Here is a 14,713-nt window from a genome sequence, read left to right as displayed (position 1 = left end):
TGTTTACATCAAATAGATCAGGAAGACAGAATTTTTAAAAAGTTCATATCCCTTTAATTTATTTATATTTAGTCACAACAACAACAAAAAAAACTAATTTAGATTTTTTTTTTATATCAAATCCAATTTGAATAATTTCTGAACTTAAATTTTTTTTTTCTAAAATCAAAAACAAATTACAGAAAATATTTTTATCCTGTGAGTTTGGGGTATTGAGGCCAATTTACGAGAATTTATTATGAGAATAAAAATATTAGCAAAATAAAGATTCAATTTTAACCAGAAAAAAAGCTTCTGGAGTTAAAGATTTAATGTGAACAAATAGTGTTTTACTTTATTCTGGTATTATTTTCACTCTACTGTCATTTAATGCAAAATCACAAAATTTTACCAAGTTTTTTTGATTTGGTTTATTGTGCAACTATATTTTTACAAATGAAATAAGACAAAACTAACCTAAGTAAATTTTTAACTACATGATAACAGCTTGTTTTAAACAGTGAAACAAAAGGCAGATTTCACTAATAATCTTAAGACTTATTGAATCTTGTTTATAATTTAAATAATCTGCCAGTGGATCTAAAATCAATATTTAGGAATTGATATAAAACAAGCTCATATTTTACTGAAATTTTACTTGTTTTGTCATATTTCAAGTGTAATAAGATATCTGCACTAAAAACCAGACAAAAATGCTTGGTAAAATTTGCAATACTAAGTAATAAGGCGTCTATATTCTGGCGTTAGTGATGATATGGGCCGTCATACAACAAAAAAAGTACATTTACAAGAAAAAAATCTATTTCTGAGATTAAACTCAAAATTTGTGAAATTTACTTTTGCCATGAAAACAGTTAATGTTAACCACAAGAGGGCGCCACTGGCAACACATTTCAGATATAAGAAAACAAGTAATTTCATTCAAAATCAGCAGGACTTTCACTAAAACTAAGACAAACAGATTACATTTAATTTTCCATCATTTCTTCTTCTCTTTGCACGCGGAGTGCAACACACCAGCACAAGCGGTGAGGGTCATGACCTCTTCCTGCCTGCTTGTCGTTTCCCTGTCGTTTCTCCCGCCATCAACTGGGCAAGCGCAGGTCCTTTAGCCAATCAGAGGCGGACGACAGGTAGCCAATCAGAGGCAGCTGGGGCTGCTCGACTCGCTGCGGCGCTGCGACTCTTCCAGCGGCGGTTCGGGGTGGTTGGCTCACCCTCCGTCAAATATTCACAGTAACCTTTTAAAAAGCAGCGGAGAGAAGCTGGTTTCAGTTCATTTGAGATGAAGAAGAAGAAGCTAAACCGTCAAAACAAAACAAACGAAAATAATACGTCATCCTGCCAGAAGAGACGCAGGAATGCTAGGAAGTTGCTAACAGCTCGTTAGCATCCAGTTAGCATCTAGTTCTGACCGCTTGGAGCAGGTTCAGGGACGCTCCCAGCTGTCGGAGACCTTCTCCGGGGCGCTGAGCCGCCGCAGGCTCTGCTGCAGGGTTTCCACGGTCCCTGCTGGAACCACATCAAACGTCAGAGTTAAATCTTCACCAGTTAATGTGAAGCACTGAACTCTGTACCCATTTTGTCCTGAAAGGACTCCAGCTGCTTCACGAGCTCCGCCATATTGGACCATCGCAGCTCCTCTACAAGTGCAAGAAAAAAATAAGAGTCACTTCGTTTTGCTAAGAATAAACGAGATTTAACATCAGAACCGCCGTACCTGCCGGGTCAGAACCGCTGCTCCGGTCGGGCGTGAAACAGGCCAGCAGCTCGGCCCGGCAGGCCCGGGCCTTGGTCAGCGTGTTGCTCATGTCCTGAGCCAGCCGGTGGTTCTCCACCAGCTCGGAGTGGACCTTCTTCCAGGCCATTTTGTCCTCCATCAGGCAGCCCTCCATCACCGTCCGGAGCTCCTTCTCCTGGGACACCTGGCTCTCCAGGCCCTCGATTTCCTCACATCGCTGCCGGAGGACAAGAGATCTGATGCTTGTTGAATGTTTTCGGATTAGTTAGTCGGGCCCAACACTGATTCTTGTCTTTTCACACATTCCTAGCTTGTGCTTGGTGCAGTCCGGTGTCATAAACGCCCAGCAGTGTGTGAAAAGCTGTGATCTGCTTCGCTCACCTTGTGGAGCTGAATGGCCATTTCCTGCATCTCTGCCTCCAGCTGGTCGGCGTACGCTTGCTCCAGGGCGTCGGTGAGCGGCGGCGCGCTGCTGTGCCACCGCGCGATGGCTGACGTCATCTTCCGTTTGGGACCAAACAGCCTGAAAAACACAGAGCCGTTCAGAACCGCCAGGAAGCTGAGACTGGCGCTTAAATGTATCACAGACACCAAGAACTTCTGAAATGATTAAATCAATAATAAAGTCGTTTGTTATTATTACGACTTTATTCTCCTGATCTTAACTGTCAGTTACTTTTTTATTCTTGTATTATTTACAACTTGGTTTTATTAGTACGACTGAAAAAGCTAAAAATGATCACATTCATTTTTATATTATCATGACTTTGTTCTCGTATCATTATGATTTTATTCTAGAAACTAAAAATCTCTCAGTCTGGCGCTGGTTCTCCGCAGTAGAAAAATTCTCACGTAATCCCGATTTCCTTCAGATCGTTCTCTGTCAGCGTGAGAAATATCCGCAGGTCGATGTCCTGCTCTTCCAGCAGCGGCAGATATTTGGAGAAGCCGATTTGCTCCAGGAATTCTGCCAGATCCTGCAGGGAAACGAAGTGAAAAACTGACGCAGACGCTAAATCGAAGCGTGACCTGGAAGCAGCCCAACCTTCGGACCGGAGTAAGATGGCCGCGGCCCGCCGTGTTTGCTGCCGTTTCCCGTCCCGCCGGACAGAACCGCGTCGCTGTTGGCGTGCCGCGTCTTTCCTTTGGAGTGACTCTTATTCGTCCGGCGGGAGCTGCTCCTGCGGTTCTGATCCGAGTCCTGGTGGACGAACATGAGCTTCAGCGGCTAACAGGAAGTCAGAGTAAGCGGTGGCGAGGCGAACGCACCTCGTTGCTCTCCACGGATCCTTCCCAGCTGAGTCCGACCGCGTGAGGCAGGCCGTCGCTGCTGCTGCTGCTGCTCCTCATGGTGGGCATGTCGCTCTCGAAGAACGGACTTTCGTCTGCAGAGACATCAGCTCTTCACCAACACCGATCAAACGCCGGCTCACCTCCTGGGTCTGACCTCTGACCTCTGCTGCTGTGGCTCTGACCGTCCAGCTCGTTGATCGGTGACGTCACGTCCCGGTAGCAGATGCTCTCGCTCTGCTCGCCATACGGCGCGAAGCCGGGCAGCGCAGCGGGCGGTTCTGGACGGGAGGAAGTCCGGTAAGAAAACAAACAGAAATCATATCTTCATTGCTTCCTAACAAGGTCAGATATGAAACGATTAATTACGATTAATTGATCGTTAAACAATTCGTTTTGATTAATCAGAATAATCAAGCATTGAAATAAATAATTTACCACAAATAATCAATTATTGAAAACAATTAATTGTGATCAATGAACCATGAGCTAATATGGAAATCGATTAATTGATAACTGGAGTTCTGAGATTTGAAAGACACTGAACAGTAAATAAGATGAAAAGAACAAACGTTTTGTGTTTTAATCAACCAGACAGAAACGCGCCTGCAGTTTTTCTTTCTTTTCATTTATATTGAAAAAACTGAAATGGAAAAATGTCTTTTGCCTGAGTTTATTTTGTAACTGTTATTTTTTACATGCATTGTTTTAATTTTGGTTCATCTTATGACTATAGCTTTTAAATATTCAATAATTGATTTGATCAGTTTCTCGGTTGCTTTTTATCATTGCTGTGGTTCAGCTCAGGTCAGGGCTGTGAATACTTAACGTGACTCACCGCTCGGTTTGCTCTTCCCTCCCACTCTGAACTTGGCGATGGCCTGCGGCCCGTCGTGGATGCTGGCGCCTTTGACCCGGCTGCGGCCGGACCGAGTCCTGGGCGGCGAGCCGTCCGAGTCCTCCGAGGAGCTCAGGTCTCCAAAGTGTCCTGACGAGAATCACATCATCACTTTTTGCTTTAACTGATGACATTTCCTGTTCCATCAGTTTTCTCTCTACGTCGTTTTTTAGTAGTTATGAGGAACAAAGACGAAACTTGAAACTGTTGCTGCCAGTAACTCAGCAGGTTGTTGCTAGAGAACGAGTGAAGCCCAGTTCACGATTTTCGAAAAGTCGTCCGATTCTGAAAACGTGAGACACAGACCAAACACTCGCCGATTTAAAATGTAACGGGTTCGATCGTAGAGTGTGAGGTTTCACTCGAACACATTCTAATTCCAGCTACGAAATCCCTTCAAATTAAAATTCTGTGCTAACACAGCTGAATTTGGAGTAAACAAACATGGACAACGACGGTGAAGTGGAAACTTTAGTTTGTGGACTTATTTTAACCCAAAAAAGACGTAACCAAAAATCAAAGCTTTGGATTAAGAACTGGAGATATCGTGAGCAAGGTTTTTTTTCTTTTTCATAAAAAATACTGTTTTTAATGTTTTCAGTTTTGTCGTTTAATTAACCGTTTACGTATAATTTTATAATTTTTTGCTGTGTTTATGTTGTTGTAGAATCTATGCATTTAAAACTGAATGACTGAAACATCAGAGCAGCAGAAAGTAGGAGAAAGCATTTCCTGCATATTCCTTTTTAGAAAATCAAACTGACAGCGAAAGCTTAACGTAGCCTATTCCAGCTCCTTTAATTGCAACTTATTGTATTGTTTAAAATTGTATTATGACTGCAGAATAAAATCAAATGCGCCATTTCAACCAAAGATTGGAATGCGCTTCTAAACCAGATGAACTCTGTGCAATAATTTTATGATTATCTTTCATTTAAAAACAACAACGATCCAATAGTGCTTTCTGATTGGCTACTTGTCACATTCAACAGACTTCCTTTCGCTCCCAGTCGGGGAAACACCACAGACATTGCAATGAATGAGCCAAGATGATTAAATACGTTCAATATCCCCGACTTTAGATCAAAGCGGTTCCGACGTTCCACCAACTGGACCCGATCAGTCGTAACACACCACAGGATGATCGGTTACGGTGGTCGGAAGCGACAATCTTCGAACGTTCTGAGATTGTTGTAAGGGCAAAATCGGGTCAAAAAATCATGTGAACTGGGCTTCGGTTGATTCAACTGAATATTCTATCAATTCTATTATCTGTTGATATTGATCACGTTTCTATTGTGAAATAGGTCATTATTGATGTATTCCAGCCTTTTATTTTTTAAAACAGAAACAGAAACCTGGTTTAATTCTTGGAGATCGAGAGTCGATGAGGCCAACAATCTTGGTGTAGCCGTACATCATGGCGAGGGCGCGCGCCGTCTCTCCTTTGGCGTTTTGATCGCCCACTTTTACTTTCTGAAGCAAAAGGAGAAACCATTATAGTTAAACCCCTTCAGCCACCAGCAGGGGGCGTTATTATGGCCACTCACGTGATCTAGCAGGTATTGAACAATGATTTCATGTCCAGACGCAGCAGCCTCCATCAGAGGAGTGAACTCTGACCCCGGCTCCCTGCCAGACGAGCAGAAAACGGTTTAGAAACATCTGGGCAAGACCCGCTCCGGTTCTGGTTCTGGACCCCGACCTGACGTTGGCGTCGGCGTTGTTGTCCAGCAGGAACTTGACCATCTGCTGGTGGCCGGTGCTGGTGCAGTGAAACAGAGCCGTCCAACCTCTGGCGTCCCTCAGCTCCAGCTCCGCCCCCTGCTACAGGAAGAGACGACAAACCGTCAGACACTGGACTGGTACAATCAGAACCAGTCAGACACTGGACTGGTTCTTTAGAATTAATCAGAACCATCATAAAGACACTTTACTAAAGCCTCCAACTGCTTTAAGATACAGAAAAAGGAAAGGAAAGGGTAGAGAAAGGAAGATGGTGGGAAAAGAAAAAAGGAGAAATGAACAAAAGAAAGGGAAAGAGGGAGAGAAGAAAAAATGGAAGAAATGGGAAAAAGAGGGAAAATAGGGTGAAAAGGAAATTGACATTAAAAAAGTGCGTTTTTCCTAACAAATCAATTGAACAGAATATAATCTGTAACAGTTATTATTATTTTACCTGCAGCAGGAAGTAGGCTATGCTTTCATTCCCGCAGCTCGCTGCCAGCATCAGAGGCGTGAGGCCTTTCGGCGTGGAGGCGTTCATGTTCACTCCGGCCTCCAGCAGCAGGTTGGCGATGTTGTCGTGGCCGATGTAGGCGGCGTACATGAGCGGCGTCCATCCGCCCCGGTTCTTCCGGTCCAGGTCCTCATCCCGCCTGGAAACAGACACTGAGCTCAGCGCAACGACGATTCTGGAAAATATCTCGGCGTTTATCCGATTTTTTTAGGGTCACGATTCGATTTTTGTCGTATTTTTAGTTATTTGTGTAATATTACTCTCTGTTCTCCTATTATTGCGATTATGTCGTATTACTGCGACTATTCTGGTAATTACAACTTCCTACTTTTTTCTCTCATTATTTCAACAATTCTTTTATTATGACAACTTTATTATCGTATCATCACGACTTCGTTCTGTATCGTTATCACTTTGTTTTCATATCTGGTGAATTGTTGATTAAAAGGAGCTTTAATAAATGACTCAAGTCAAAGTAAATATTTTTACAGTAAGTGACTCTGGTTGTGATAAAGCCAGAGTTTAAGGGACGGGTCGGTGCGGTTGCTCACTTGATGCTCTCCGCCACCGCGTCGTACTGGCCGATGGAGCAGGCGGTGTGCAGGTCCAGCGGGACGTCCAGCTCCTCCGGGCGCAGCAGGGAGTCTCCCAGCCAGAGGGACAGGCTGGCCCCCAACTGGTCCGACTCGCTGGCCTCGTCGCTTAACTCGGACATTTCTCCTCCCGAAACCAAATTAACCGGCTCGGAACGACGGAACCCTGGACTCGGAACCGGCCCGGTGCCAGAATCCGAATGTTGTTAGCGAGGCTAGCTTAGCGGAGAGAACCGTTATCTCTGCCCGCTAAAGCTTCGTAACCCGGAGACGTCAGAGTCGGGAGTTTAACGGCGTCTAAAGGTCAAAGGTTAAGGCTTACAGCAAACTAGAAGGTTATTTAAGCAACACAGCAAACTTTTCTAAATTTAAAAAAACTTTTCCCTTTCTTTGCCACACTCAATTGTGCTCGTGCAGAAACACAAACCGCCCCTTCCGGTTCTTTTCTTCTTCGTGGATTGTACGCTTTGAGTGTGCATTACTGCCACCTTCTGGACAGCGGTTAATAAAGTAAAACCTTAAATTGGTGGACGAAATTTAAATGAATTAAACTTAATTAATCCACCTTTCTAATGAAAATGACTTGTTGTTTTTCTCGCTGATCTTATATATTCTGAGACAGGAAAGAACCAGCATTTAGAGGTAAAAAATACAAATAAAACAAAAATTATACACATAAATAACGTGTGTCTTTGAGTAACTGAAAAACAACTATAAAAAATGGATGTAATATTATTGTTATATATACTCCTACTTGTAATGTAACTGTTCAATATTTTGTCAAACATAATAAATCTACTGAATGTTTTCTCTTGTATCTTATTTCTGTATTTCAACCTAAGTATTGAACCCTGAAATAAAAATAATACATACCTTTTCCCACCTCTGCATATCTCATCCTTTTTTGTACATTTTTATTTAAATATTAAAAAAGCTTGCATTAAACAACAAAATTTAATTCCTCAAAAATGAAAAGTCGCAATTTTTATGAACAGAGCAGCTATTATATATAAAGAGAATCGCGATTACAAGTAAACAGTTGCAATAAAACATAATGAATCGGGAAAATATGAGGACTAAGTGGTCATAATACAGAACTCGTAATACAAAAATAATGTATAAAAAATACAACAAAAGTAAAGACATGATATTGAAACAGTGAAGAAAAGCTGATTTTATTTAAACTTAATGTAAACAGACCAATGAAAGCCTTTTGGATTTGGACAATTTTCACAAACAGCCGTTGCTTATTTCAGTTCATGGAGAAACTCCATCTTTCTTTCAGCCCAGAAACATCAGAAGAAATTGAAGTGAAATTCCTGCTGTGATGGAACGAAGCTGAAGGCTGGCGTGTCTTCCTGCGTCGCAGCGCCGCGCGGTTCGGTCCGCCGCTGGGCCCGTGAGGCTCCTGGACCGGTACTCGCCTCAGCTCTGCGGTGGAAAACGGATTTCTTCTGGGAATCCGACACCACTTTGACTTGAGCCGATGCCGTTTCTATCGAGACCAGAGGAACGCGTTGATCGAAATGGCTTCAGAAACAAACAGTGTTCACTGAAACAATTCACTCACCGCTCTGAATGAGCTGGAACTGCTTGTTCTTCTCCTCCTCCATCTTCTTCCTGTAATCCCCAGTCAAGGCTCTCATCAGCTGCCGCTTCTTGACCAGAGGAGCTTTGTAGCTGCGCAGAGTCTTCAGGGCGCGGGAAGCCTCCTCCTCTAGGGGAAGAAAACATCCAGAAACTCAGTATGACTAATAAACCTGGAGCACTAATCATACACATTAGTTCTGCTAATGCTAAAGCGCTACACCAACATAGTATGTAGCAAGCGGTAATGCTAAAGAGCTATACCAACATAGTATGTAGCAAGCGGTAATGCTAAAGAGCTATACCAACATAGTATGTAGCAAGCGGTAATGCTAAAGAGCTATACCAACATGATACGTAGCAAGCGCTAATGCTAAAGCGCTACTCCAACATGATACATAGCAATGCTAAAGAGCTATACCAACATATGTAGCAAGCGCTAATGCTAACATGGTATTTAGCATAAACTGATGCTAACTGCTTAACCAAGATGGTGTTTAGTAGGAGCTAATGCTAAATCAATATACTAACATTGTATTTAGCAGAAGCAAATGTTAAACACTATGACAACATGGTATTTTGCAGAAAGTGATGCTAATGCGCCACACAAACATGGTATTTAGATGCAATATACTTTCTTTTCTTCTTCTGTGGACAGTTTAGAACTCAGCTCTCTATCGCCCCCTATGAGGCAAACTGAGTTAGAATAGAATAGAATTTATTGTCATTGAACAGGATTCAACGAAATTTCTATTGCAACTCCCGTGCAAAAAGTCAAAATATACAATATTAAATAAACAAACACACAATAATAATATATACAACTAAAATTAACTAAAGGCACTCAACCACACCAAAGAAGAAGCAGCAGGTCCAATTATGGTAAAGTGCAGATGATGTGACAGTGCAAGTGCAGAACAATATGGCTGTGGGGGGGGGGGGTGTATGTGAGGTTATGATATGTGTGGGAGGGGCAGCAGGGGGCAGCAGGGGGCGGCAGGGAGTAATGGCTCTGACAGCTGTGGGGAAAAAACTGTTTCTCAGTCTGTTTGTTGTAGTCCGTATATTCCTGTATCGCTTGCCTGATGGCAGCGGCACAAACAGTCTGTGGCCCGGGTGGCTGGAATCCATGGCTATGGATCCAGCTCTCCAGTAGCAGAAACTGGTATTTAATCCATCTTCCCCAAAGTTTCAAACTGGTTTCTTTTTGAATATTTTTGTTCACTTTGCTGTTTCCTCTGCTGTCAGTTGGTGGTTCAACATCATTCTGCAGTCATTCTGTTTCTCCAGGGACATTTTTTGTCTCGTTTCGGTTGTTTTGCAGCTTTTTATTTGGGATAACATGTTTTCTGTTTTGTCACTTCTCATCTCTCTTTAAGCTCATGTCTACATCACAGCTGCAGTCGTTTTGTTTGTCTTCCTGTATAAAATATAACATCTCTTCACCTGACTTTGCCACCGAAGGAAAAAGTTGGAGTAAATGAATTTGCAACTCGAACAGATGAAAACATGACACTGATGTAATAACATGCAGAAATAATAACACTAACTCTGTTTTGATGTCCCCTTCTGGGACTTTATTCCCAGCTCCAGCTGCTCGATGCACCAGTTCAGCTCCCTGTTCAGCTGCTCTTCTGGGCTCTGAAACAATAAACAAAGATCAGTTCCTGTTGCACGTTTTGGTCAGAAATGCGACAGAAATCTCAGGTTTTTCAGAACAATAGGTGAGCATGGTGGAGGTAGTGGTATGCTGAGGGTTTGTTTTACTGTTCAGCTGATCTTCCACCAGAATGTTACTAATAGTAGAGCTACAACTAATAATTATTTAGTGGATTTAATGTGGTGGGGGTGTATGTAAACTTCTGACCAGCTCTTCCTCTTTCTGATTCTCTTCTGTCGGTTTCTGCTGGGTCTCGGAGTCGGACAGCTTCTTCTTCTTCCCAGATTTCTTCTTCTTCTTTGTCTTGGCCTGATCTGACGCTTCACACGCAGTGGCACCTTTCTCTTGGTTGCCGAGCAATGAGGCGGGTTTTGCAGCCTCTGTCATGTCCATGTCTTCTGCAGCAGGGATTTGAAAGTTGAAAGCAAAAGCAGAGCTCTGGCCTGAGAAGGACAGGAACGCGGCTGCAGGCGCTTCCTCCTGCGCCGGTAGCGGCGGCGCGGCGGTGTCGCTGTCCGTGACGAAGTTAAATCTGAAGGAATTATCGCTGGAGGTCCAGAGCGACCCACTGGTCTCAGCTTCAGACGCCGTGGAGATCTTTGAGTCTCGAATATCTGTCAAAGGAAATGTTGGACGATATGACTGAAAAATCGCAGTATATATTGTTATTGATTAATTGTCCTGCCTTTTGAAACTTTACACAATTTACTCATAATTTAAATGTTAATCTTTGGCTCCAGAGCTTTGATAGAGAATAATGTAGAAAAAACATCATCAAAAACATTTGTAACTTCCTTTAAACCACATGAAAACACCTGTAACAGACATGAGCACTGAGGTGCTCTGGCCAGATGAAAATAAAACTGAACATTTTGGCTTCAGGTGGGAAAGAACAAATACTCAACATGAGACTGAATAACAATTCTCACTACAACACGATTAGAACTGTTTTAGATCAGAGCAGAATCATGGGTTAGAGCGGCCTAGTCAAAGCCCAGACCTGAATTAGAGAGTTAAAAACTGATATTTGTAAAACTGAAAACAAAAATGCATCGTTAACTTTTCACTTTTATTTCACAATAATGCGGCGATTTAAGTTCAAGTAAAATCCCAAAATAATTAAAGGAAAATTGAGATTCTAAGGTGAGGAAAGTGAAATAAATGTGGATGTAAATAAATGATAATAAATGATCTGTACCGATGAACAGCAGCGTCTCCTCGGTCATGCTCTCCAAACCTCGATACTTTTCACCTTAAAATTCTCCTTTTCTGCTTTATTTCACTCAGAACCGATGAGAGTCAAACACCAGCGGCGAAATACATGTTTACCAAAAACCAATACAGATATTTATTCTGATTAATCCATCAAAATGTTCAAAAATGTTGGAAACAAACTTACTGCAAGTGTCACACTGTATTATGTCCGTCTTTCACTCTTTCCCCAAACTCAAGTAGTTCCGTTTCCAGTTTCCACGCGATCCACTTATTTTAATTAGTTTTTCGTTAAAATAACACGCAATATCATTTATTATTTATTTATTTTGTACCAACGGAGTAAAAATAATGTTTAGAAAAGATAAATAATCCCTCAGTAACTGTTTTGTGTGACATGTCACACGATCGTCTTGTTCTGATCAAAGGCATCGCTTCATTAGATCAATCTGAACAAATGGACAACATTATGTTGGCTTTTTCAGATAAACCACGCGGAAGGAAACGTCTCCGTGCGGATGAGGGAGTGAAAGTGAGGGGATTTGAAAAAGTGGCGGGCTGCTCTCCATCCATTTCCCTCCTGTTTCAACAACCACAAAGGATTCAGAGGAAAATCTACCCTGAGTTTAGAGTTCCGCCTCCTGTTGATCTTTACAACAACTTTCACAAAAACCAGAGTCTGACTGAACACAAATACTGCTTTTTAACTTATCCTGTTAAGAAACATTTAAGGTTTCAGTTATAAAAATGGAATATTGTTTGTCAGAAAGCTTTTGTTCGCTTTATTGTTTTATGCAATAAAGCAATGTAGCCCTCAAAAGAAAACGTAATCCTGTGAGTGATACAGTGGAAATAGTTTTATTATTAATCAAAAATCCCTCTTCGGATGCTTGAAAGACTCCATTCATACCCTCTGTGTTTCATGGGAGTAGACGAGGATCCTTATTGGTTCCTTTATTGGTCACGTTTCGTCATCAGGGCAGTTTCGACCAATCGCGTTGAACAAAGGGCGGAGCTTAGACTTCGGCTCCGGTGAGTTTATAAAAGCCGCGTCTCTCCGCCCCACCAGCATTGAAGACGGACGACGTGAGAGGAACTTCAACTGCGACGTGAGAACAAACCAGAACGGTAAGTCCTTTAAATTATCTTTCTTTTTATTCTTTTCACTTTTTAATGTCAACATTAATCGATTGTGTGATGTAAGTTACCTTTAATGCGGCTTCTGGCCAGTTGATAAACGTTGAAACCGTTAACAATAAACCAACGCGCGCCATGATCAGTTAACTCTATTGTGGTGCCAGTAAAATCCTTTTAAATCACGCTACATGGTGTAAAGTCTATAAATATGAAGTCGTCATTTTTAATGATGCACCATACTGACGTGTTTCTTGGTGTTAGTGGTGTTTTTATGTATACATATACATGTCTTAGTCTTAGCTTTGGTAGCTGCTGGCGCCATTTTATAACCGTCTTTGCCAGCTTCTAAATTGGACTGCAAAGAAACGTGTGTGTCCTCTGTAGCTTAATGGTGGCTCCACCGAGGAGCCTTTAACTCTGAATTCACACAATGTGGCTTTTTGAAACAGTGGGCGCCATTTTTTCCCGCTTGTTGTAGACATTACTACTTCAGTGGCTTTTATTGTTTATATTGTTGAGCTCCTTCCCCCCTCGTGTGCGACCAGATGTTATCGCCTGCCCCTGAGGTCAACCGTAATGTTGCCCATTAGGAGTTGTAATCGGACGAATTGTAAATAATGATGATTAAAGTAAAGTTTTATTAACATTTATCGTCTTGTCTCTCACATTTCTGGCCTGTAGTTGGTAAGAAATGGCTCGTACCAAGCAGACCGCTCGTAAATCCACCGGAGGAAAAGCTCCCAGAAAGCAGCTGGCGACCAAAGCAGCCAGGAAGAGCGCGCCCTCTACCGGCGGCGTCAAGAAACCACACAGATACAGGTACACCCGCTTTGTCCCGCACAGATGAATCCTGTTCATCTGGACGGTACGGCGGCCCGTTAGGGTCATTGCAGATGGACGGCAAGGGTCAATTTCTGCCTAACAGTCTTGAAATTTATCAGTTTGAGAAGCTGATAAAAAGTTTGCTGAAAAATACAAACTTCTGAATGGAAGCCACATTTTTATTTTAAGATTAATCTTAAGTTTTTTTTATAGGAAGTTTATATTCATATTGGAAGTTTTCTAGAAAATAGAATCAAAACCTTTGTAATTATGTATATAACTGCTACAAGTACCAATCAGTTTATTTGATCCCCTTTTTTACATGATGTCTTCAAGATAGAGCCCACATATGAAACCTACCTGCTGGTGTCTGAATTTATCTCACATTGTATAAAAACTTTCATTGTGTTTTTGCCGTCAATCAGATTTTTGAATAATTTGAACACTTCATTTCTGTAAATTTAGGTTTGGTTATTCAATCCACTAAGCTTCAAGAATGAAACAAACTTCTTAATTTGTGTATGTTTATTTTGTTGATGCTGTTTTTCAGGTTAAATCAAAAATGTTTTTCAATTAAAAATGTGCCTAACAACTATAAAAGTATTTTTGCTGAACAGCTTCATGAGCTGCACTATAAAATCAGTTTATAATTTTTGTTATGACTCCAACCTGTTCATCCTTCAGTGTTTCAAACACAGAGGTACTGAAAGATTTTATTTCCCGTTTCACAGAAGTAATGCTTTTAGGGTAAAATCTATCATTTATCTGATGGATACAGTTCACTGTGTAGCAGTTTTTTTCATGTCCAAACCTTAAATATTTGATCTGTTTCCAGGCCCGGTACCGTTGCTCTGCGTGAGATCCGTCGGTACCAGAAGTCCACTGAGCTTCTCATCAGGAAGCTGCCGTTCCAGCGCCTCGTCAGGGAAATCGCTCAGGACTTCAAGACCGACTTGCGTTTCCAGAGCGCCGCTATCGGAGCACTGCAGGTCGGATATTTTATTCTTACCTCCAATAGAGATCTGGTTTTGTTTGTTTGTTGCTGAAGGTCCGTTTCCGTCCGCAGGAGGCCAGCGAGGCTTACCTGGTCGGCCTGTTTGAGGACACCAACCTGTGCGCCATCCACGCCAAGAGAGTCACCATCATGCCCAAAGACATCCAGCTGGCCCGGCGAATCAGAGGCGAGCGCGCGTAGACGAGCCGGTCGGACCTTTTTACTGGCGGGGGCGACGTTTTGTAAATTTCAATTTAACAGCATGTGTGGTTTTTATTTGTAGTTTGAGGCGTGTTTTTGTACTCCACTGACGTCTGTCTGTACAACGCTCAATGTTTGCTAACGTGTTAGTCTGAACCTTTGCTATCCTGTTTGCATGTCATGGGATTTTCTTGTGCTGTAAATAAACTTTCTGCTACCTCACTTCCACTGCAGCTTTATTTCTACTCCATTTATCTTAAATGCTGAAATGTGTAAATGTCACAAAACGGCGATTCTGCTAACAGTTCATGAATAAAATCATCAAATTTCTTTGTTTTC

The 14,713-nt window shown here is 42.0% G+C and overlaps 3 protein-coding genes across 5 annotated transcripts; 1 reads left to right on the top strand and 2 right to left on the bottom strand.

Annotated features, from left to right (window-relative positions):
* Positions 1-75: 75 nt before the first annotated feature.
* Positions 76-7,192, bottom strand: anks3 (ankyrin repeat and sterile alpha motif domain containing 3). 3 transcript variants are annotated; one of them, XM_055057934.1, is made up of 15 exons: positions 6,720-7,192; positions 6,109-6,307; positions 5,635-5,756; positions 5,480-5,561; positions 5,288-5,405; positions 3,870-4,019; positions 3,196-3,312; positions 3,011-3,126; positions 2,787-2,969; positions 2,594-2,718; positions 2,123-2,264; positions 1,721-1,958; positions 1,578-1,643; positions 1,416-1,512; positions 76-1,241 (listed from the first exon to the last, which is right to left on the bottom strand). In XM_055057934.1, the coding sequence occupies exons 1-14, from the start codon at positions 6,881-6,883 to the stop codon at positions 1,430-1,432; spliced, it is 1,905 nt and encodes a 634-aa protein (XP_054913909.1). In that variant the 5' UTR covers positions 6,884-7,192; the 3' UTR covers positions 76-1,241; positions 1,416-1,429. The 3 variants fall into 3 exon arrangements, with proteins under 3 accessions (XP_054913909.1, XP_054913910.1, XP_054913911.1); XM_055057935.1 differs by having other exon boundaries at positions 1,416-1,509; XM_055057936.1 differs by having other exon boundaries at positions 2,787-2,942.
* Positions 7,193-7,911: 719 nt separating this feature from the next.
* On the bottom strand, positions 7,912-11,420 carry cunh8orf33 (chromosome unknown C8orf33 homolog). Its single transcript, XM_055057950.1, has 5 exons — positions 11,207-11,420; positions 10,216-10,622; positions 9,899-9,989; positions 8,332-8,478; positions 7,912-8,256 (listed from the first exon to the last, which is right to left on the bottom strand). Exons 1-5 carry the CDS (start codon positions 11,232-11,234, stop codon positions 8,057-8,059), a joined length of 873 nt encoding a protein of 290 aa, XP_054913925.1. The 5' UTR covers positions 11,235-11,420; the 3' UTR covers positions 7,912-8,056.
* Positions 11,421-12,238: 818 nt separating this feature from the next.
* Positions 12,239-14,596, top strand: h3f3d (H3 histone, family 3D). The gene is made up of 4 exons (XM_055057966.1): positions 12,239-12,348; positions 13,039-13,176; positions 14,015-14,168; positions 14,246-14,596. The coding sequence occupies exons 2-4, from the start codon at positions 13,049-13,051 to the stop codon at positions 14,372-14,374; spliced, it is 411 nt and encodes a 136-aa protein (XP_054913941.1). The 5' UTR covers positions 12,239-12,348; positions 13,039-13,048; the 3' UTR covers positions 14,375-14,596.
* Positions 14,597-14,713: the final 117 nt, after the last annotated feature.

This window comes from Poeciliopsis prolifica, unplaced genomic scaffold, assembly GCF_027474105.1.
Source record: "Poeciliopsis prolifica strain line A6 unplaced genomic scaffold, Auburn_PproV2 SCAFFOLD049, whole genome shotgun sequence".
Classification (NCBI taxonomy): domain Eukaryota; kingdom Metazoa; phylum Chordata; class Actinopteri; order Cyprinodontiformes; family Poeciliidae; genus Poeciliopsis; species Poeciliopsis prolifica.
This window is presented reverse-complemented; position numbering and strand designations above follow the sequence as displayed.